Raw genomic sequence first — 25,283 nt, 5'->3', positions numbered from 1 at the left:
GTGCGAACTTGACGCTATATTTCAAATTTCAGTGTTTTTGGTTTGATTACATTATTGAATTAAATTTATTATTATATTATTTTTTATGATTATTTATTAAATTATAATTTATGGTTTTGTGTTTAAAACTTTAACATACCCGGGATGTTTACTAGACTCTTGTTTCGGACAGATTTCAGTGACTTATTCCTAAAAATTACAGGTCTACAATTAAAAAAATAAATATTTCCATGGAAAAAAATGTACCGCTTTGAGCACAGAAATGTGGACATAATCAGACCGCTAGAGAGGTTACATTTTTTTTTATACTAGTAATGTCAGCAAACAGCGACTTATTGCAAGACTGCGGCAGGCATTCTGACACTGGGTGGGAACTGTCTAATTGCCACTGACATCCCCAGTGACACTAATACAGTGATCAGTGTTAATAAAAAGCACTGACACTGTACTAATGACACTGGGCAGGAAGGGGTTAACATCTGGATCGATGAAAGGGTTCACTGTGTGCTGTGTGTGTTTTACTGTGTGCACTGTGTTGTGTTTTAATAGGGAGACATGCTGTTTTGTATCTCTCTGCTGTGCAGCGAGATACAAAGCAGCATGTCCATGGTGACAGGAGAGAGGCCTGTGTTGTTTACACACAAGTCTCTCCCCTGTCAGCTTTGCACGACGATCACCGAGTGCCGGCCTGGAATCGCCATCCAGAACCTGGTGATTGTCATCTCTAGCCACCAATAGCAGTGTGGGTAGGTCAGTGTGCGCGCCACCTACCCAGAAATGCAAACCATGTATCTATACGTGATTTTGCGCAGCCCTGCCGCCCTTTAGCAGTACTTGTACTATAGGGTGGAGGGCAAGCGGTTAAGAACAGGTATGTCTGGAGGAAGCCCAATCATTCTTAAAGGTGCAGGGACATATTATCCCAGCAAGAGCACAATGGCAGATGCAGGTGCCCAATGTGTCCCCTTGCCAAATGAAAAAAACAAGCTATACAGGAATTGCATCACCCTAATTTATAACTATCACAGGCACTAGTAATAAAGTATGACTATTGGCAGGACTTTTATCAGTTTTGAATAGAGAGGAGATGGATTAGAACACCTGTCAGGTTTTTATTGCTGTCTGTGTCCCAATTATGGAGAGTCAGCTTCTCTATTTGTCCTGTTTACCATTACTATCTTAAAGCGGAGCTCCACCCAAAAGGGGAAGTTCCGCTTTAAGTCTTTGTCCCCCGATCCCCATTAAGGATTGGCAGCTTTGGAGAACAGAGGGGGAGCGGGTACCTGAATTTGACAGGTACCCACTCCCACTTCCACTGCGATCGCCTAGGCGATCGGAAGCAGACGTTTCCCCCCCCCCTCCCTTCCCATGGTCTTCCGGGACATGTGACAGATCCCAGAAGACTACGGGGCCATTCACAAAGTGCAGTGCTTCTTGCGCATGCGCAGTGGGCACCCAGCTGTGAAGCAGCAAGCTGTCACAGCCAGGTGCCCACACTGAAGTTACCAGTGCCAAGGAGAGAAGACGGCCAGGGAAACCAGCCATTGTGAGGACACCGCTGGACCGAGGGACAGGTAAGTGGCTGTATTTTAAAAGTCATCAGCTACAGTTTTTGTAGCTGCTGACTTTTTTTTTTTTTTTTCCAACTGGAACTCTGCTTTAAGCGGAAATCCCAAATATTGGATTGTTCCTAGAACAGTAATAGTTGGAAAATCTGCCAATGGGAACACTAGTTCTTGTGATCTGGTGACAACTAGGGATTTCCTCATTTTGGAGGGATTTTCTCTCCCTTCCTGTATTGACTATGATACAGGATATTAAGAGAAATCTCCCCAATGGGATGCAGATGGCAAAAAAAAGAAACTGACAGGGGTTCAAACCCTCCCTTACTCTATCCAAAAATGAAAAGAAAAAGTTTTGCCTTTATATTTACTTTAATATTATTGTATCCTCTCGGAGCCAACATCTCAGTCCAGGAAGTAGATGGTGACCCCGGAAGGTTTGTGTTGTCTTTCCCCAGAGCAAAGCACATGAAGGCATTGTCAGGGGGAACACTGTGATTTATTTGAAGAATAATAAGTACACTTACACATTGCTTGATATATATCTCCCTAATATGAAAAATATATCTAATCCTAGGTCTACCTTAAAGTGGAACTTCAGTTTATCTCCGTTGATGGTTTTGCAACCCCCCCCCTTCCTCCTGGACACCACCATGATACCCCAGATACCACTATTAGAAGCAGCCCCTCCACACATTGCGCATGCACACATAAAGACAAGGAAGGTTTAAGATTTCCCTGCTGCCTGTCTTTCCGGGTGCCCAGGAGACCCTGCTTGTGCACAGTTGACCGGGGCTTCCGGAACATGCTCTCTCGGGACCCATGCCTTGTTGAACATCTGTGCATGCACAGAGTATGATGATTAACATGGCCGCACAGATAAAGTATTGTGCCTAAAATTTAACAAAAAGGCAAACAGAGCAGCAGAGCCAGAGGCCAGTCAGGAATCTGGGTGGATCCCGAATGTTGAGTCATTCATCAGTAAGTGGCTTCAAACAAGCTCAGAACAAACATAGATGTATAAATGAAAAGAAAAGTGGGCAGAATCAATAGACATTTGGTCTTTTTCCGCCATTTCTTTTCTACTTTTCTATCCCTCCAGAGTCTGGAGCATCTGAGTGTCATCAGTGGACAATGACTTTAGCCCACTGTCAGCTGAATCTGGTTCACAGAAGTGCAGAAATAAGTGCACTTCTGTGACCCGTAGGAGAAGTAGGGCCAAGATATCGTTGGCCCTACTTCTCCTTTAGGGTCAATTTACAATTTAAGCAGTGACAGACATTTTACCACATTATATAATGTCTGTCATTGCAGGGAAACACCGGAAAAATTGTTTCCTATGTGTCCCATTCACAATGCAATGCAGCCATGCTGCATTTTATTGCAGCGCATTGGGCCAAACCGCACTGCAACATGCAAAATCGGGCAGTACAGCGCATCACGCTGGCCAACATTGCAGTGAATGATGTATACATTTTGTACACTTCCACTTCAAATGTAGCTGGTAGAAAACAAATGAAAAAACAAAAAGGGAGCTGTGTGATGCACTGAATTGCACAGCATACGGCCGCAGCAGTGAATCACTCTGGCTGTTCTGTGATTAAATGGCTTTTCACTGTGAATTTGCCTTTAAAAATATGTAATATGTCCATAGTCTGGGTACAGATGCTCTTTAACCACTTGCCTTCCAGAAGATTTACTCCCCTCCTTACCAGGCCATTTGTTATGATACGGTGCTGCATTACTTTAGCTGACAATTGCATAGTCATTCAACACTGCACATAAATGAAATTTGTCCTTTTTTCCCCACAAATAGAGCCTTCTTTCGGTGGTATTTGATCACCTGTGCGGTTTTTACTTTTTTGCACTGCAAACAAAAAACCCCTGCCAATTCTGAAAAAAACCCAATATTTTTTACTTTTTGCTATAAAATATATCCAGTAAAAAAGAAAAAAGTGTAAATTATTTGGTTTAATGGCAATATATATATTGGATTTTTTTTTATACTAGTAATGGCAGCGATCAGCGACTTATAGCGGGACCGCGAGTCTGCGGCGGGCATTCTGACACTGAGTGGGAACTGACCACCTGCCACTGACATCCCAATGACACTAATACAGTGGTCAGTGCCAATAAAAAGAACTGACACTGTACTAATGACACTGAGCAGGAAGGGGTTAACATCTGGGTCGATGAAAGAGTTAACTGAGTGCTGTTTTACATTATTCTCTGTGTGTGTTTTACTAGGGAAACATGCTGTTTTGTATTTCTCTGCTGTGCAGAGAAATACACAGCAGCATGTCCTTGCTGGCATGAGAGAGACCTGTGTTGTTTACATACAGACCTCTCCCCTGTCAGCTTTGCCTGTCGATCACCAGGTGTCGGCGGGGAGTCTCCGGACGGGACCTGGTGATTGACATCCCTAGCCGGCAATGGTGGCACGGGTAGGGCGGCACACATGCGTGCCCCCTACCCGGAAATGTAGTACACTGATTAAATCAGGTTGTTTGTTGAGCATCTCCTCCATTTAGAACAAGCCTTGTAATCTTTTCATGAATGCAAGATTTTCTGCGATTGAAGGAAAGGGTGGATTGGCATCACACTCTCCCCTGCTCTAATCACAGAAAGCCTTGCATTTACTGAAATGAATACAAGGCTTTTTCAGGGTGCAGCTCTGCCGTCCTATAGCAGTACTTCTACTATAGGGTGGCGGGCAAGTGGTTAAAGTGTTACTAAACCCACAATAGTAAAATCAGTTTGTATATGTAATAAAGCATGCTTGTTATACTCACTGTGGAACCTAAGGGGTTAATCCTCATTGTGTAAAAAGGATGTTTGATCCTGTCTTCTCTGATCCTTCCCTTCTTCTACTGTCCCCATTCCATCTTATGATAGAACAATGCTTTGGAGGCAAGCTGCACATGCTCAGCTTGAGGTGTATTGCTAGAGAGGTTTTTTTTTTTTTCTTGGGGGGGTGCATGTGATCAACACAGGGCCAGACAGAGGGTCAGGGGTCCTGCCACCTCATAGGACAATCAGGGGAGAATAAAAACTCCTCCTACAAGCTTTAACCAGTGCTCTGCTGAACACTGATAGAAGTCACAAGACTGCTCTAACTGCTGATGAGAAAATGTATTTAGCAGTTCATATTTACTAAAATAATTGCATTTCCGTGTACTGTGGGAGACCAGATATAGTGAATGCAGGGTCCGAGGTTTAGTAACACTTTAAGTTATAAGGGAAACAGTGAAAGGACTGTACATTGCTTCAATGGACTATGTTTTTTAAACAGATATACATTCAGACAAAACATACTGTATATGGTTACTGGAAGAGATTCAATACATTACTGTTGACTTTTATCACTTTTATTATTATGTTATTTATTAGAGCCATTTTGTTACCCATATGGGGCTCATTTTGCTAACAAATGACTATAATACTACGCCATAATTTATATCCACATTTCTAATCATTTGAAATGTATTAAAGGTCTGAAATCATTTGTATTTGAGAACGTAAGAGCTTGTGAAATCCTTTCACAAAGCATTTGGTGGTCATTGAAGAACGTACAAACTCCGGTGTATTTTATTGGATTTGAGGCTCTGCGTGAATCCACAATTGCAGTTGTTACATTTGTATGTCCAGATGAATGCTTTTGCCACTTAATCTGTCATTGCCTGTAAACATGTAAAATCATAGGCATTCAATTCCTATACTGAAAACTTTTGTTTGTGTTTCTGCGCTTATTGCAGCCAGACAAAAGAAAAGTCTATTCTTTGACACAGGAAAAAACATATCTGGGCCGATTTTCACATCAGTGCTGCATGGCTGAGTGCACTCACTTGATAGAAAAGCATTGTGTGATGCCTCGTGAGGTAATATAGTCAGGAAAGTTGAAGTGCGTTCCTCAGTTTGATAATTAACCTTCTAACAGCGAGAAAGATCAGGCGATAAGTGCGGAGAAGGGAAAGATAGAAAATAATTTCTTTTTTTTTTCCCCACACAAAAGAGAAGGCAATGAATCCGTAGAATTACAATGGTGAATGTAATACAAGAACAGGGAGAGCATCGCCCGCAGGCCCAGACGTAGCAGGTCTCGCATTCAATGCTATCTCTCAGCCTGGTAATGCTCAGCCGCTATTCTACCGCTAAAATAATATTTTTATTCTGACAGTCAGTATCTGCTTTTTAAACTGTTGAGCTTATTATTTTATTCCACTAAAATTAATCTTTTTTCCCTTGGAGAATTTTTTTTCACAGAGAAAAAAAAGGTTCTATTTAACATTTTTACCAAGTAGACGATGGTACCTTGCAGAATCTCTATGAAAGAGATACAAAAAAAAAAATTACTTAAAGCACAATTCGACTCCTTAAAAACTGATATGACATATATAATTGTTACACAAAACGTTTTGTAGTTTAAACTCCAGAAAATAAGTATTTTGGGCCATTTGCAGTGTAAAAACAAATGACCTTAAAGTACTCTTGTAGCGGGAATGGCGTGATTTGCATGCAATTGTGCCTGTCGCATAAGGTAGCCCGTACACTTAAATGAGTGGCCTTATGTACATTTGGTTCCCACAAAGAAGCCCCTGCTGCTTTTTGGGCAACAGGTATCGCATGATTTTTAAAGGTGCGGCAGAATCACATTGCGTTTGGGGTTCCATTGAAAGATAACACCGCGTGCTGTGATTGCTACGTGATTTGGAATCATAGTGATTCTGTCCTTGATTCCAAATCACAAAGTGTAAATAGAGCCTTAGTCACCGGTCACACCGTTGCAATTTAAAATTGCGCAATTTGTGTGCAATTTCAGCATGATTTCAGGTGCGATTTCTGAAGACTTTAGTGCTACTTGTGAAGATTTTCAACGATTTCTTGCAATTTGCATTTGATTTCCATTATATTGTATGTTTGTGAAATCGCAACAAAACTGCAGAAAAAGTAAGGCAAGAACTACTTTAGAAATTGCGCTGAAGCAAATCGCACATGTTAAGACACTGACATTTACATTCATTACATGTGATTTCAGGTGAAATTCCAATTCGCAAATCACATCTGAACTCACTCTGGTGTGACCGTATACTTAGACTGAGACTTGTAATTCTGACTGTAGTACACTGATTAAATCAGGTTGCTCGTTGAACATCTCCTCCATTCAGAACAAGCCTTGTAATTTTTCATGAATGCAACATTTTCTGCAATTGAAGGAAAGGGCGGATTGGCATCACATTCTCCCCTGCTCTAATTACAGAAAGCCTTGCATTTACTGAAATGAATACCAGGCTTTTTCTGGGTAGAGGAGGTAAACAATGAGTAACCTGCTGTAATCAGTATACTAAAGCCAGAACTACAAGTCTCAATGATGGATGTTCAGCACTCAAAGTATTGTGGGGGATGAATGAAAGTAACTGAGGTTTTTACTAAAAGGTTTAAAATGTTTTGAATGGAGATGCAGCCAAATGTTTGACAGGAATCAGTAGAGGTTATTTATTTTCACATAGTAAATGGTTCAAAATATTTTTTCCCAGAGTTTATTTATTTCAGGTATTTATATAGAGCTGTCAATTTATGCAGCACTTTACATATATTGTACATTCACATCAGTCCCTAACCCTCAAGGGGCGTACAATCTAAGGAGTTCAGCTTTAAATTAGCCCTGCCCAGCACAATATAGATATTTGCGTTTGCTTCCCTGCTGCTCCATACAGCCATCAGGAGTGAAGGAAAGTTTTTTGTAGGGTACAATTCACTATTCAAAGGGAGAGAGCAAACAGGCGCAATTCACAATTCAGTTGTAGCTTACACAGGACTCCTCTAGGGACAGCACTGATTGGGCCAGCACTGTCACATGGCATGAGTCATATGCTCCTCCATAGCGGGAGGTATCAGGTGTTTCCTTCAGCTCCAGAGGAGTGAAGGAAAGGTAAGCATAGGATGGGGAAGGGTGAGAAATTAAAGGGAGTTTGTAGCTAAAATAAACTGATATAACAAAGAAGACATTGAATCCTCTCCTGCTGCCCACACTGCTGACCTCTTCAGTAGTGAAAGGAAACCATCAGTTGAAGATCCTTCAGTGGACTTTCTTTAAACTGTTCATATACCGAATACAAACCGAAATGTCACTTTGTTCTTTCTTCTCACTGGTTAATTAGCTGTACCAGTGATTGGTGTATAGGTGAACTAATAAAATTGTACCACCTTACCAGTTCACCCTTTTGCCAAGTGGAAGGCAGCTACTGCTCCCTACCCCCAAAGAGGAAGCCTACGGGGATCCCACCATTATTGTCACAGGGGTTTATTGAGCAAGAATCCCAGCCACCCCAGACATGTAGGACCTGATAAGAAAGTAATAAATCATGCTGGGCGATGTATTGTAATGATAGGTATTAGGACTGCTTTTTCCTGTGATCGTTTTCTTCATTCTGCTATGTACTAGGACAGTGGTTTTCACACTACAGCACAAGGACTGAGTTATCCCCTGTCCAATGGTGCTTATATTGGGCAGGACAGTGGCTAAATGGTTAGCACTTCCACTTGGCACTACAAGGGTTGTTGGTTCAAATCCCAACCACACCACCACCTGCCAGGAGTTTGCATGTTCTCCCTGTGCCTGCATGGGCTTCCTCTGGGTACTCTGGTTTCCTTCCACACTCCAAAGGCATGCTGGTAGGTGAATTGGCTGCTGTCTAAATTGGCCCTAGTATGTGTATGTATGAATGTGAGTTAGGGACCTTAGATTGTATGCTCTTTGAGGGTTAAGGACTGATGTGAATGTACAGTATATATGTAAAGCACTTCATAAATTGATGGTACTATATGAGTATCTGTGAAAAATAAATATAATCTCAACAATGAGAAGTGCCACAGGACATGGATCTTATATAGGTAAGTGCCAAATAAACACCAGCCCTAAGGGTAGGAGGTTTGTAAATACTCCCACCAATGCCAGGGGGTCCTTTATACCTCCCAGTGCAGGGTGTCTTCTGTTATTCCCACTAGCACCAGTACTGGGGGGGGGTCAATTACTCCCACTCAGTGCTGGTGGGCCTTTTGCTTCTCCCACTGACGCCAATGCTGGGAGGTCTTTTAGTACTATTTCTGATATTAGTGATTTGGGCACTATTCCCATGGATGCAGGGGCATTTACTGGATCATCAATGCAGGGGCATTTATTTACTCTCAATTAACACCAATGCTGGGACACTGTTTACTCCAATTCTGGGGCATTTCTTATACTCTACTGGCCACAATCTGGCCCCCAAACAGTCTGATGGACAGTGAAAAGCTATTTTTTTTTAATTCTTTGGGGAGTAGAATATTGACATTTGCTTTTTTTAACAATAAATATATGATTTTGTACAGGCAAAGTTACATTGTAGCATCTTACATACCTATTTTTTCATATCTGGGAATAATTATTTCTTGCTTCATTGGTGCATTATTTATGAAACCATGTGTATATTATTTTTTAATTTTATACTGCGGGACCAAGTTATGAATTTACATATTTACACTATTTGATGTATCTCTTGATAATTAATCCTGGGGAAGATTATTAGGTGGATTATTGTTTTGTTTATTTTAAGTGTTTTTTTGAGGAGCGTAATCATTTTAGGTCTTTCATTATCAATTATGCAAAGTATAACAAATTAATTTTTAAAACCGATAATGAATTCTTATTTGTGGTATAGGGCATGTGTAATAAAGAGGTAGACCCAAGTCTATCCACATGGGGACACTGAATCTCATTGAGGATGAGAACAAATTGCTCCCCTTTTAGCCAAACCACATGTCAGTACACCCATAGTTTGCTGCAAACATTCTTCTTATTACGTTGAAGACATCCTTATAACTGGGATCTTGGCTGGTTGTTGGGTTGTTCTATTGATGATTAGCAGTAAAGGATAAGGTGACCTTTTTTGCACCAGCAATCAGTAGATCGATGGTGCCATGCAGGTCTCCTGCAGATTGCCAGTGTAATCAGGTTTTAGACTGACAGGAATGAATGAACTACCACGGCGCTCAACAGCACCGTGGTAGTTCACTGAAAACTACAAACTGACAGCCGCAAAGTCTGCCAGTGCTAGTAGTTCATTGATTCACAGGGATCTGTGAATCAATAACGTGGCCGTGTGAGCAGAGCCCCGCACAGCCACGCTCCCATTGAATTGTGGCAGTGAGTACAGGGAGAAGATCCCCAGCTTGCTGTCAAAAGGAGGGGGGATCAGGGGGAGAAGGGTCTGAGGCTGATGTTACATGTTACACTTTAAATATGGGTATATCATGTAACATGTTCAGAAAGGTGAACTTATCCTTTAAAAGGCTGAAATTGTTTATCACTATTTTACCACAATACTATACTAGAACTATAAGTAAAACAGTTTTTTTTTATTTTGGATAGAGTATGGGAGGGTTATAACCCCTGTAAGGTAAATTTTTTCATTTTTGTCTCATTGGGGAGATTTACCTTTACTTCCTGTCCCATCACCAAAACAGGAAGTGAGAGGAAATCTCTACAAATTAAGGAAATCCCTTGACCCTCCAGGTCATTAGAACTAGTGTCCCTATTGAAAGATTTCCCCTTTTTACTTTTCTGGGGACAACGAAAAATTAAAATTTTCTTTTTTTTTCACTTTCAATGATAATGGTAAGCAGGACAAATAGAGAGAACAAATCTTCCTAATGGGGGCACAGACAGCAATGAAAACTGATTGGTGTTCTTATCTCTCTCCCCTCTATCCAAAGCTAAAAAAATGGTTTTGCCTTTAGTTGTAAACTACTTGGCGCTGATGGTACGCAAATATGCGACTTCTCAGTGGCTGGGCCTTGATGCTGAAAAGGCTGCATATTTGCGCACCCAAGTTCAACAAATATGTGCACCCTGCATGCTCCGGGCACATTTACTGGTACCTCATGGAAAGGTAGCAGGTAGTGATCGGGCGTTTTCTGAGCTTTTTCTATGAAAGCCAATCACAGCGGTCACATGGCCCTAAACCCCACCCCTCCTCCTGGCGTCACAAAGCCATTAAAGGGTCAGGAAGCGCCGGCACCAAGGGGTTAAACTTTAAAATACAGTGGATATAAAAAGTCTACACACCCCTGTTAAAATGTCAGGTTTCTGTGATGTAAAAAAATGAAACAAAGACAAATAATTTCAGAACTTTTTCCACCTTTAATGTGACCTATAAACTGTACAACTCAATTGAAAAACAAAATTAAATCTTTTGGGGGGGGGGAGTAAACATAAAAACTAAAATAATGTGGTGGCATAAGTTTGTGGGAAAATGTGTTATGGTCTGATGAAACCAAGGTTGAACTTTTTGGTCATAATTCCAAAAGATACAACACTGCACATCAGCAAAAGAACACCATACCCACAGTGAAGCATGGTGGTGGCAACATCGTACTTTTAGGCTGTTTTTCTTCAGCTGGACCTGCAGCCCTAATCAATGTAGAGGGAATTATGAACAGTTCCAAATATCAGTCCATATTGACACAAAACTTTCAGGCTTCTTCTAGAAAGCTGAACATGAAGTGGAACTTCATCTTTCAGCTTGACAACGACCCAAAGCATACATTCAAATCAACAAAGGAATGGCATTACCAGAAGAAGATTAAAGTTTTGGAATGGCCCAGCCAGAGCCCAGACCTGAATCCGATCGACAAACTGTGGGGTGAACAGGAGATGCCCTCGCAATCTGATAGATTTGGAGTGTTTTTGCAAGGAAGAGTAGGCAAATATTGCCAAGTCAAGATGTTCCGTGATGTTAGACCCAAAAAGACTGAGTGCTATAATAAAATCAAAAGGTGCTTCAACAAAGTATTAGTTTTAAGGGTTTGCACATTTATGCAACCATATTATTTTAGTTTTTTATTTTTACTTCCCTCCACCTAAAAGATTTCAGTTTGTTGTTCAACTGAGTTGTACAGTTTATAAGTTACATTAAAGGTCGAAAAAGTTAATCAATTAATTTATCTTTGTCTCATTTTTTTTTACATCACAGAAACCTGACATTTTCTCAGGGGTGTGTAGACTTTTTATATCCACTGTAGTTAGTTAATATATTGTTTCACACTTAGAAAGGTTGTGTTGCACAGACAGGTTACTGGTCATACAGGGGTTTATTTACTAATGTCGGCCATACATGGGTCAAATTCTGAAATCATTTTCTTTAAAAAATCTTTTCTAAGAATTTTAGTTCGAATTTCGCACCATTAGTGGATCACAGAAACGGCTGATTTTCGTGTGACCATCGAATTTGAGTGATCGGGCATGTTGGAAATGTTTTGAAAAACTAATGAATTTCGAATCAATGGTGGGAGAATCACGCAAGAAATATAAAGCTGTGACCTAGAAAGAAAAGAAAATTCTTGGCCATGAAAATTCTTTTCTGTAGCAACATGAGGAGAAATTGAAGGCTTGGTTGGTTGATTGTTGGATTGTTGGTTGACCATCACATTACAAAATGCATTAAATTTCTGATTTTTTTAAAGAAACATTTTTTCAGAATTCGACCCATGTATACCCTGCATATAGTTGGTTTACACAGAATCTCGTGCACCTGTGCATGGTAGCAAATTAGCTTCTAACCTCAACTTGTTCAATTAACCCCTTCACGCCTCAGAGTAAAACAAATCTAAATGCCTAAGCACAATTTTGCAACGTTGACATATGTTAATAAAACCGTACATATAATCACAACTACTTTGTACATCCAGGTGAATTATACCTTTTTTTTTCAGGGCAAATTGGGCTTTCATTTGGTGGTAAATGGTAATGGATATCTCCTGATTTTTTTTTTTATTATCAAAGGAAAACTGGCCCAAAATAGTAAAAAAAATATTTTTTTTACTTAGCTGTGTGTTTCTTGTTGCTACCATAACCTACCACCAAAGAACAACCCAAAATCAATTCTCCAGCTCTTGGTGATTGCAGCGATACCATATATGTGTATATTATTTGTTGTTTGTACCCGTAGTACAGCCCCAAAATAGTAAAAAAAAATATTTGTTTTTATTTAGCTATGTGTTTCTTGTTACTACCATAACCTACCACCAAAGAGCAACCCAAAATCAATTCTCCAGCTCTTGTCGATCGCAGCGATACCATATATGTGTATGTTATGTTGTTCTTGTCTTATTTTACCTAAAACACACTGACACTAACTGAAACCATTTTTTTTTAAATTCTGACCTTTGACCCTGATCTTTTGACCTTGACCTTTGACCCTGACCTTGATCTAAACACTTACCCTGGCACTGAACTAGATGAAACCTTGATCTAGATCTTTTTTTTTTATTTTATTTTTTAATATGTATTTATTTTTTTAACAAACATTTTTTTTCCCTCTATGCCAGGAGTTAAAGAGATACAAATGTATCTCTCTCCTCCATTCTGTACAGTGACTGATCACTGTGATGGCCTATCAGAGACTATCACAGCGATCATGTGACCCGGAATCGGAAGTCCCGGGTCCCAGTCGTTAGAATGGGACCTGGTGCTCTCAGTGACACCGAGGTCTTTGTACTGGGAGCGCGGCCCCATGGAAAAAAGCCCAGTTCTGTGAGGCCGCATATTTGTGTTACATCGGCATCAAAGGGTTAAGCTTTAGCAAGAAAACCTGTAAGCTGATTGGCTTCTATGCAGAAGTGCATGAGATTCGGAGTGGGGTGGCGTAAATAAACCCCATAGCGTTGATGTAACATCTCACAGACCAGTGATCAGTAAATGTGTTTGCTGGTTTGATATTGGAATTGTGTCATCTGGTTAGAGCCACCAGACTCAAGCAGGGCCAGTTTCAGACCTAAATATTCAGTAGCAATAGCAATGGGTTTCTGGTGCATCACTCTTTGTATAGCCTGTAAAAGTTATGATTTTTCTTTAACTGCTTAGAAATGCCATGACTTCAATTATCTACGTAGTGATCAGTTCTATCCTGAAACAAGTCTCCTGCTTCAAAATATGACCTTTTGTTCCAATCACTTGCTTTTCAGAACATATCAAAGCAATTCTTTATCCAAAAAAGTGTCCCCACCCTTATGAAGAGGCATGACAAAGATGATGTTTTTTCTAGCTAGTCATTCCTAATCCCCTTTGTTATAAATCAATTAGCACTCATTACGTTTGTGCACTAGGCTCCAGTAGCTGGCTAATAATAATTATCATTATTACTGATTAAAGTTATATTATTTGTGCCAGATGGAGCCTCCCCGCACCTTTTCGCCCCGGCCTCCTACTACCCAATTGTGGTAGACAGTAATAATTTTGCATGATCTTTCCATAATGAGTTTATGATCGAAATAAACAGATGGCCCAGTGACAGGAAATAATACTCTGTAAGATCACTTTAACATCATGACACCTGCAGATGCCTTAGTCTATCATTTGATAGATATGACCATAGGTCTGTTCGGTAGCATAAAGAACAAACTTCAGTATTATGGAAATGGCTGTCATTGTATGGTTCCCATTCTTCTCAATGCAGGCTGCACACATGTACACATCTCTACCCTCAGTCACTTAAAGTACAATGCTCAAAACTCACAAAAGGTACATGATCTTTTATTGGAGCTGTTTTGCTTGATTTTGGCCCCATAGATTTCAATGAAAGTGTCTATAAATGTGCGCACAAGCATTTTTGTGGATAATTGCACATATTTTTAGACATGAACAACTGTTCTCCATTGCTAATCTACTGCTCTCCTTCCACCCAGGAGCTGACATACATGTGTACAAATGCTTACAAAACACTTAGGCCTGGTTCACACTACATGCGTTTCAGTTGCATTTTTTTCTGCATCCAAAACACACAGAAAGTAGGTTATATGGTTGTCAATGTCATAGTTCACATCAGTGCTTGCAGTTCCAGTGCTTTCCAGGTGCAGAAAAAAAAGTAGAACAGGCTGCATTTTTTCTGCACAGAACTGTATTGAAACGCGGTAAAACGCATCAAAAAAGCACTGGAATTAATCAAAACGCACCTAAAATGCACTGGAACGCATATATCCCTATTTAAATTGAAGAAAAAGAGAGAGGAAAAAATTAACTGGAATGCACAAAAAAAAGCGTCAAAAAAGCATCCGGAACGCATCTGGACTGCATTTCGATAGTGTGAACAGGCCCTTAGGGTACATCTTTTTATGTCCTTTTCCATCTTTATAATGTTCCATTGCCTTGTTACACAGGACTTTTGACAGTTCTTTTCTGATCCCCATGGCTCAGTATCTAACCTAGTCAGTGCTTCCACGTAAGAGCTAACAAACGCATTGACTATTTATACACTGACACAAATTGCAATTTAAAAAGCCACAGATGTGGGACATTAACCTCTAATTGGCATTTTAACCCGTGTGTGACACCTTGTGTGTCTGTACCAAGGCCAAACATTCCAGGGTATGTAAACTTTTGATCATGGCCATTTGGGTGATTTCTGTTATTATGATTTAAAAAGGAGCCAAACAACTATTTGATAATATATGGCTTCATATGATCATCATCCTTCAAGTAAAGAGCATTTTATTGGCATGATCAGTCATATTTTCAATATCAATGCCAAAATTTCACAATTTCTGCCAGGGTATGTAAACTTTGGAGCACAACTGTATAAAGATAATGTTCTCTCTTTTTCAAAGCACAAGATGCGTAGGACCATAATATGCCTCAATATTTTAGTTATAACTAAGTAATATTATGGGGTCAATTGATAGATTTTTGATGGGCATTGACTTTAACCCTAATTTTGCCTAATATTCTTTGGTCAACATTTACTCTTAGTGGACATTTGTCCAACATGAACCCAGTGAAAAATACATTCTCTGACACCCAACTATATCTGTTCTATCACAGTAGAATTACGATTACTGCTTTTCCTCTCCCCACTCTCTGTCTTTGTCCCCTCCCTCCTCTCCCTCTGCTCCACCCCCCCCCCACTTTTTTATTGGTCTACTTCTTTAAATACAGTGGGAGTTGGGAGTTGTGAATTGCTAATGGTTTATTGTACCTATCTCTGTACTTTTCTTATGTGAATCATCTACAGCAGACTTTATCATTGTTTGTCTCATTGCCATACTGGTGAATAGATTCTGTTCATTGTTTTCTTTGTTCCTTTTTCTCTGAGGACTGTTTTCACATTGTACTATGTTTTTCTTTGTATATAGGCTGTATTGTGTGTTTGGTGTTAATAAAGCACTCCTTTGAAGTTTAAAATTACTATGACTGTGTGACATTCACCCTATTTGTGAAAATAGTAAATGTTACCTTCCCTGCACATTCACAAGACATCCCCTTGAGCTGTTTGTCACTAAAATGTACCTGGATGAGCTGTTGAATAATTGCATTTTCTACTCAAAGACTGTTTATTAAAGTGCAGAACCTATATTTTCATTACAGGCCTAGCATGTCTATGGTTATTTTTTTAACATTTAAATATGCCCCTCATCCTCCAAGAGCTACCCAAACTGGTATTCAGTAGACAAAGATTTCCTTCAGCATTTAAGGGGTGCTTTGAGAGTGGTTCCCCAAAATATGCCTCCTTCTAAAGCAATCTTTCTAAGCCAGCTGCAGTAGTAACATTTTTTAGCCTAAGGACTACCTTTGCTCTTGTTTAGCATATTTTGCTGCTATTTCTTTAATGTCAGTTTAATTTTTGTTTGCTACAACTTGCTACATATTTAATGCGTGCTGCTTTACTACTGACATACATTTATACTTATGCTGTCTTGCCAATTGCCAATAGCCATTAGAGCTGCATGATATTGACATGATAAATAGTTTTAGCAAGAGGAATAGCATGGGTTACTTTAAATTGATGACTGTTTGGATTTTACATATAATACAGCATTAAATGTTCTACTGGGAGTCCTGGGTGTCACCCTGGACTCCCACCTCTCCTTCCTACCCCACATCCAACTGCTATCTAGATCTTGCAGGGTCCACCTCCGCAACATCTCCAAGATACGCACATTCCTCACCCCAGACACCACCAAACAACTCGTACACTCCCTCATCACCTCACGCCTGGACCATTGCAACTCCCTTCTCACTGGCCTTCCCAAACGAATGCTATCCCCACTCCAGTCGATCCTAAACTCAGCGGCCAGACTCATCCACCTCACCAAGCGCTACACATCTGCCTCCCCCCTCTGCCAATCCCTTCATTGGCTCCCGATTGCCCAACACATCAAGTTCAAGCTGCTAACCCTGACCTACAAGGCCATTCAAAATGCCGCCCCAAACTACATAACTGACCTGATACCCAGATACTACCCTACCTGTGCCCTCCGCTCCTCACAGAACCTCCTGCTCTCTAGCTCCCTGGTCTCCTCCTCCCACGCCCGATTGCAGGACTTCTCCAGGACTTCCCCCATCCTCTGGAACTCCCTACACCAATCCATCAGACTGTCACCTACCCTCCTCACCTTCAGGCGCACCCTGAAAACCCTCCTCTTCAGGTAAGCCTACCCCAACCTCACCTAACACCCAACCTCACCTAACAACTAACCTCCTCCACTCCACCCACCACTCCATCCCCCACAGCCATCTCCTCCTGTGCCACCTTCCCCTCCCTCCTAGATTGTAAGCTCGAAAGAGCAGGGCCCTCGAACCCCTCGTGTAGTGTATTGTTACTGTCTTGTCTCATGTTATGTCCCCCTTGCTACTGTACAGCGCTGAGCATACCCTTTGGCGCTATATAAATACTGTATAATAATAATAATACTGTACTTATTTTGTGTATTTTTTATGTTCAGACCTTGCTGAAGCTCAAATGAAAGAATATGAAATAGCTCAGTTCTAATTTAGTTTTTTTTCTGGAAATGTTAAAATGTAATGTTCTATTTTGTCAGAACATAAGTAATAATCTTTTATAACTCACATCTTCATTATTTTAGATAAATATTTAAACAATTAAAGAATATGTAACCGCAACATTTTATATTCCTGCTTTGTGCCTGCTGTTCCATGTACTGTATCAAAAAGTATCCTGTTCTCTTTGTATTTCATCCTTTGTGGGGAATCTCTGGTGTTCCTGCCGGTCCCTCTGCTTTCCAATTGAAAATGGACACACTAGGCATAAGAGCACAGTGTGGTCAGTTCTCTAGCTATGCAGGGAACTCGTTGTGCTGTCCTCCAATGATCAGGCTTGTGCTGACACTGCCCCCCTCGCACAGCCATTCACTGGGAAGATAAGTGTGCTGCTGTTTCTCTTCCCCCAGCTCTTATGCAACTGAGATCAAAGAGAATGTGAGAACTTATAAAAAAAATGTGTGTAAATTTTTTTTATATCCATTTGCAAATGTTTTGCCTTTCATTTCTAAACATTTTAATCTGAATGGGTTGTTTTACAAGGTGAGGGTTTACAATCACTTTAATTCATCCTATGCTATGTTACAGGCAGAATCAAATATATCTCTGATAATAAGTCTACCTTGGGTATAGTGTAAGAAGGTAAGAATTTTTTAGGGGTTTTTAAAGACAAATTGGGGTTTATTTACTAAAGCTGGAGAGTCCAAAATCAGACTCCCTTCTGCATAGAAACCAATCAGCTTCCAGGTTTCATTGCCAAAGCTTCATTGAACAAGCTGAAGTTAGAAGCTGATTGGTTTCTATGCAGAAAGGAGTCTGATTTTGGACTCTCCAGCTTTAGTAAATAAACCCCATTATGTCTTAAACCTGATATAAATGTGAAACTAATGCTTCACATTAGTTTCACACTAGTTAATGTCAGGTTTCATGAGCATTTGAAAAGAATGCGATGCATTTCTAAGAATGTCTGGTCATATGAACATTAGTCATATAAAATGATCTTGTGTTCTCAGGTGGAAAATGTCCGAAACCATGTCCTGACCATTGCTGGGGGCCAACTGAACAGTGCCAAAGATGTAAGTAGCATTATTTTCTATATTTGAAAACATTATCCATTTTTTAATTTATACAAAATCATTTTAAGTGATTTGCAAGTGGACATCAGTTGAATTCATGCAACAAGACTGATGACAACCTGACTTTTGTGATGACTAGAATAGTTTCATTCCTACATTTCCAGTAGACTGATGGACTTTTTCATCTATTTACTTGGACCCCTATGTAATTAGTCACAATTAAGTTGTGTGCACATCAAAGTGAATGCTGACCAGTTCTGTTTTTATTAGCATAGGCTTGTTTGTAAAATTAGAGATCCATGCTTTATTTGTGTTCTATGCAAATATTTATAGATGTTAAAAAAAAAACATCTATCCTATATATTTCTACTAAAGAAGTCAAGCCCAAAGGTCCACAGTTTGTCCTTACTGATCTCACAAATAACATCATTGGTCTCTGTTCTCCCACTTGTGTTTCCTAGCAGAGTATGACCTGATTAATATCAAGCATGTAAACATTTTATGCTACCACTATACCCCTTTTTGTTTTAGTTTTAATACAATATAAGTGAATCTGTGGTAATCCCTAACCCATTAAATTAAAAGGTAACTCCACTTTCATAGGGAAAAAAAATAGCACAAAAAAATTATATAGCATATACAACTGCGACAAAAGTCATATTGTAACTGAATGTTATTAAACATTACCTTTCCTTTTTAATCTGCAGTGCTGTCATTTTCTCTAAAATCTATGCAGAAAATGAATGTAGTACAGTAGAATGTGTAATTTGTAGTGGACAGTAAATGTGTACAGAACACCCCCCAGCAACATCATTTCCTGCTCGTGTGATTGGCTCACTAAGATACAAGTCAGATTTCAGCCATCCCCTGCAACAAAAATGAAATTTTTGGTGAAATATGCCCAATAGGAAATCAAGTCTAAAGGGACCATGAGATTTCCTAATTAAAGCCTGGCAGGTGCAGCTGATAATTATCAAACCACTCCTATTAGATTCACTTTCCACATTGACAAATAACTCTCTCCTCAGAATAACAAAAGGTAGGTCTCTGCAACAAAGTTTGTTAAAATCCTTACGAGGTATATACAGTAGATCACCCAGACGGGAATGTTTTTTTCTCAACAAAAGTGGAATTACACTTTAACATTTCCCCCAAAAAGCAGACACCACTTGTACATTTTATGAACTTGTCCTTTTGCTACAGTCACATTTGCTCTGAGCAATCAGTGTGCACTTTTATAAATATTCATACACAAAGTGCAGCACTATCATAAAACATGAAACAATGATCAATACAATGAATATACGTGAAAACGAAAAACATTCCTTTCCAAAAAGCAATCTGTGCTCAAGTGCTCAAAATAAAAGTCCACAAGAGTGTAGGAGGTGTTTCCAAACTCCAAAGAAGGGCATCCACTAATCCAGTAGAGCTAACTCCAGAAGGGACACCCCAGAAGTCCAGAGAGAATAGGCGTGAGATTGACTGCTTACCTGAATCAGCTGACTTTCAAACAAATAAAAAGCCAGCAGCACTTTAGGGATAAATTCCAAACAAATCCACGGCAAATGATGGAACAGCAATCTGACCCCCGACTCCACTCCACCTTCACTCCCAATCAGTAGGAACATATAAAATACAAATGCTCATGCAGTATATCCTTATATAAAATGTATGTAAGATGAGAAATGCAGTTACATTTAGTATAAAATAAAACAGCATCACAATTCTCTATGCTGTAGCAGTCGTAGTATCCACAACAGGTTCCTTCCGGACAGCAACCACTATGTGTGGTGACTTCACTAGAAATTCTGAAGGACCCTCTGCACACTGGTATATACCCTTTCAAGCAGACTCTGCAATAAGTAGGGATATTTGGTTCACATTAGACACCACCCAATGCGTTTCGTCGTACGTTTGACGCAATCAGGAGTGTGGCTAAATGCCACACACCATGCATAAATACAACAGAAGCGGAAGAAGATTCTCTCTACACTTATGGCCAGATGGAAATAATCTGACAGGCACATAGAATTACAACAGAAACACCACCTTTAAGACACCCAAATAACAATACATTAACTCTAAAAATCCTGACAAGTTTATAGTAAAGAGCTAAACAGCTTCAGGTGTTCTAAATAATGTCAAAGTATGATGATGTATATTATGCTATACCAGCCCAACTAAGGCCAAATGAATGCCGAAACCCTCAACTTTGCTCTACCTTTGGTCAGCAGCTCCACTCCATTGGTATTCCAACATGAAATGTATGAACCTCAGCAGGTAATAAAGAAGTACTCCATTATATTGTGACATTCCAGGAAATGGGGGGGGTTAACTCAACGCAAAGGAGGACAAGGTTGTGGGGGCTCTATGGAAGAAGTAGGCAGTTTATTGTGCCTGCTTTGCTGTGCTTCTACTAGTTTAATAGGATTGGGTATAACCTCGTTCATTTATTCATTTTAAACTAAATACCCAACATGTACATAAAGGACTTTTAGAAAGCTGTAGCTTCCTGGCCAAGAGACCATGGCAGTGTATAATGGATGTCATGCTTATTGAGTGTAACATGAAGGTGAACAATCACTGCTCCCCTGTCACACCAAACCTAGTCTGCTGCCAGAATGCTGCATGTCAAGCTGACTGAATACAATGGAACATATTGTTCTAGTAGAATACTGAAGTTTCCAGAAAACTGTAGTATATTTTTTAAGATGTCTGTGTTACCGCATCCTTATGTCATGTATCACCCCGTATGTACTTAATGCTATGTCTTTGACAAGTTCCTTCTCGGTGTATGAACGATATGTGTTGCCAAGCGTTAGGGAGGAGTCAGACTGATCCACAACCAGGATCCACATTATACCTAGACCTGAATGTGAAATTATTGGTCAGCCCAGCTAAAACAATTATGCTGAATTAATACACATATACTGAATAACCCACTAACTTATTATTTCAGTGATGAGATTCCCCCCTCCACAGTCACAATACTTTGCCATTCCTCTGGTCTTTATAAAGCCAAGAAACTGGTTCTATTGCTACCTAATTCATTTTGTAAAATGAATAAATAAATTAATGAATGAACAAGAAAGAGATGTGAGACCTCTTTTTTTTTTTATAGCTGCAGCAAATGGACTGGGGATTGGGGAACTTAGGTGCAGAGATCTTGTTACTAGATTCCACAGTATTTTTTAGAAGGTGATGGATAATTTAAACCTCTAACATCCATCCAAAACAAAAACATCTTCTAGTTGAGTATGCATTTGATTGAAAACAAGAAAAAAAATCCAATTTTACAGCCGTTTCTATATTAGCATTCCCAGTTTTCAGTTTTCTAACGCATACGTTTTAGAAATTAGATAATAAGTTTTAGTTTTACAAAAGCAGATGGTCAAATATGATCTAACTTGCATGTACACTACTGCAGTTCATATTGCACATTAATTGTCTAAGTTGATTCCTACAAGTCAGGGAAAATCAGTATCTGTGTTGCAAATAGCAGCCAATCAGATTACAGCTTCTACTTTTATAGTGCAGGTTACCACTGGAATTGACATGATAAACCCTTCCTGATGACCATACACATACTGTATATGTGGCCTCATAGAGTGCACTGCACCAAGAGCCCTGGGTCCTGTACTAAAGACTGGGAACCGGGAGGTTCAGTTGCCAATCATTTGATTGTGGTGATAGCCTCTGATTAGCTTTCATAGTGATCAGTCACTGTACAGCCTGCCTCTGTGTTTTTTTTTCTCCTCCTTATCCGCTATTGGAGATATACTGCTACAGGGCAGCATGGGTGTGCAAAATCACGTGTATATATATATATATATATATATATATATATATATATATATATATATATACACACACAATACAGTCCTCCTCCCTGTCAGCTCATGCACACTGCTTTGGATGGCTGTGCACAGCACAGCCATAAAAAGCAGTGTGATTACAGTGAAGCACTAACACAGGGCCCATAGTAAAACACACCCAGCATATGTTAACCCTTTGATCACTCCTCATGTTAACCCCTTCCTGCCCAGTGCCATTATTACAGTGTCAGTGTTTTTTTTTCAGCAATGATCACTGTATTAGTGTCATTGGGGATGTCAGTGATACCAAGTCAGTTCCCCCCAGTGTCAGAATGCCCGCCGCAGTCTCGCAGTCCTGCTATAAGTCGCTGATTGCCATCATTACTAGTACAAAAAGAAAAAAAATTCCACTATCTATGCCGCCATTTGTAAACACTTTCACATAAACCAATTAATTTACATGTAGTGGGATTTTTTTTTTAGCAAAGACGTGTCACAGAATACATTTTGGCCTAAATTTTTTTACTGGACATGTTTAATACCAAAAACTCAAAAACATAGCTTTTTTCTCAAAATTGTTGGGTTTTTGTTTTTCATAGCACAAAAAAATAAAAAACACACAGGCAATCACATACCACCAAAGGAAAGCTCAATTTGTGGGAACAAAAAGGACGTAAATTTCATTTGGGATGAGCGTTGCACGACTACGCAATTGTCAGTCAAAGCAACGCAGCGCCATAACGCAAAAAATGGCCTGGTTAGGAAGGGGGGTAAATCCTCAGGAGGGAAAGTGGTTAATGAAGGAAAAGATTTGTTGTATTTTTTCTCCTTGCTAGAGGAGATAAGTGTAAACAAAGAAGTAAATAAGTAATAATAAGAAAAAATAAAGAAAAAAATGTTGAATCTGGGTTTGGTTTAGGTCATGGCCAGGCTTAGGGTTTGGGTCAGGGTTGGGGAAAAGGTCATGTTAAGAGTTAAAGGTCAAAGATCAGGGTCAGTGTATTTTAGGCAGGGTTGAAAAAAAGGCAATTTTTAAATTAGTATCAGTGTCAGTATCAGTGGCAGAGTGCTTTAGGTAGGATTAAAAAAAAAGTAAAATGTACACTGTTGTTTCTGGGCCATACTACAGGTACAAAGAACAAATAACTTACCCATATGTGGTATTTCTGTGATCGTCAGGAGCAGGAGAATTCATTTTGGGTTGTTCTCTGGCAGTAGGTTATAGCAAAAGCAAGAAATATACAGCCAAATTTTAAAATTTTTTTATTTTACTATTTTGTGCCAGTTTTCCTTTGATAATAATAATACAAATCAGGAGATATCCATTACCATTTACCACCACATGAAAGCCCAATTTGTCCTGAAAAAAACAAGGTATAATTCACCTGGATATACTAATTAGTGGCAATGATATGTACAGTGTTTAACTAACACGTGTCAAATTTGAAAAATTGTGTTCAAGCGTTAAGATATGTCTTACTTTCTGTCATGAAGGGGTTAAAATAAAAAACAAACTAGCCATTCAATCTGGATCAAGGTATGTGTATTAATTTCTAGCTGACATCTGTGCAATCATCCTTTAGTGTTCCCCCTAGTCTAGACTAATGACTGAGGATAGGTGACATTTGTTACTGTTACAGGATGCTCACCATAGCTGTGTATACACAGGTTATACCCCATTTGATCATGTTGTAGGTATTACTGATCCAATGAAATGACTGCATATGCATTATATTATACAGTTTTGTTTAACATGCCATTCAGTGATGTCACAGAGCGCACTATTTATTTGAAATGCTCCTCTATACTGAATCTTTGCATCCTTACATCAACATTTTGACAAAAAATGCAATGCAGCACATTTTCTGTCTGGGATTCTTGTAGAATACTGTACAGGCAACACCTGTTAGATTTTTTTTGTCTTCATTTCTGAGAGAATGTCAACTGTGCAGCTAATATCCAATTAGGATCGGGAAAAATCTAGCAAGACTTTGGTGCAAGAAGCAAGAAAATAGCTGAAACAGCATCCCAAATCAATCAGGATCGCCCAGGCACTTTCACGGCACGCAGCATCTTTAATTAAAATCTGTGTATTGTGCTAATAACTTTGCATGTTCATAAGTCTCCTGTATTGATTTAATTTGTCCACCAGGCCGGCACTAGCTGGAGCAGTGTAATGCGTGGACACCGTGTAAAATTAACAGAAACATTTCAGTGAAAATGGGGTTGATTCCCCCAGGCTCATTGATGCAGAGCTGTGATTTCCATTGTAGTGCCGATGCCTACGTTCTAAAACATGCTGTGGGGCTTCTCAAGGCTAATTATTATTCTGGATGAGTTGCACAGGCTATATCTGCCATTTCTGTTTAGGTTCCATTAGCATTAGAAGGCTAGATTACTGGTCCGTGAAAATAGTTGGACACGGCTCTATATATGCACAAAGGTTCAGAAGGCTTAGACAAAAATGGCAAAATTTAATGATCAGGAAAGGGAGGTTAATATGCTACAATTCTTCACAGGTGCTACAAAAGACAAAATGTACCATAAGGGTGAGGGAGAACTTCAAGAATGTGGAGATACTAATTAGTCAGAGACAGAGGTCCAGTGAAGAGATCCTGTACTTCTGATCATCCTGGTTTGTCAGAGAAGGAACCAACCTCTGATCAAACTTTAAAGGAGGCAAGATCACTTACAAAGAAACTTCCATTGGAGACAGCAGAACTGAGTTTAGAGATTAGGCTCTCCTTGGTACACCTAGATGATAATGCCCTTTTGTACAAACTCGACCTGTTGTTGTTTTTGTTTTTTTCAAAAACTACTGATAGAATGAACCAGGGGCGGACTGACCATTTGGAAACTCGGGCACTGCCCGAGGGCCTGGGGTCAGTAGGGGGCCCCATGAGATGCCCCTGGTACCTTTTTCATAGGCTTTTTTGAGTTTGGGCAAGGACACAGGGGCTCCATGATCCCCTATTGCCCAGGGGCCCCATGAGTTGTCAGTCCGCCCCTGGAATGGACTATT

At 39.7% G+C, this 25,283-nt stretch overlaps 1 protein-coding gene across 2 annotated transcripts in view; it reads left to right on the top strand.

The window, feature by feature from the left end:
* ERBB4 (erb-b2 receptor tyrosine kinase 4) overlaps window positions 1-25,283 on the top strand; it is a 1,213,483-nt gene that overhangs the window by 822,313 nt on the left and 365,887 nt on the right. For both annotated transcript variants that reach the window (XM_089672264.1, XM_089672254.1), the window contains exon 5: window positions 18,384-18,446. In XM_089672264.1, the coding sequence (XP_089528390.1) occupies window positions 18,384-18,446 (63 nt within the window). The remainder of the gene's footprint in view (window positions 1-18,383; window positions 18,447-25,283) is intronic.

This window comes from Staurois parvus, unplaced genomic scaffold (assembly GCF_062004578.1).
Source record: "Staurois parvus isolate SC_StPar_1 unplaced genomic scaffold, SC_StPar_1.0 ptg000011l, whole genome shotgun sequence".
NCBI lineage: Eukaryota > Metazoa > Chordata > Amphibia > Anura > Ranidae > Staurois > Staurois parvus.
This window is presented reverse-complemented; position numbering and strand designations above follow the sequence as displayed.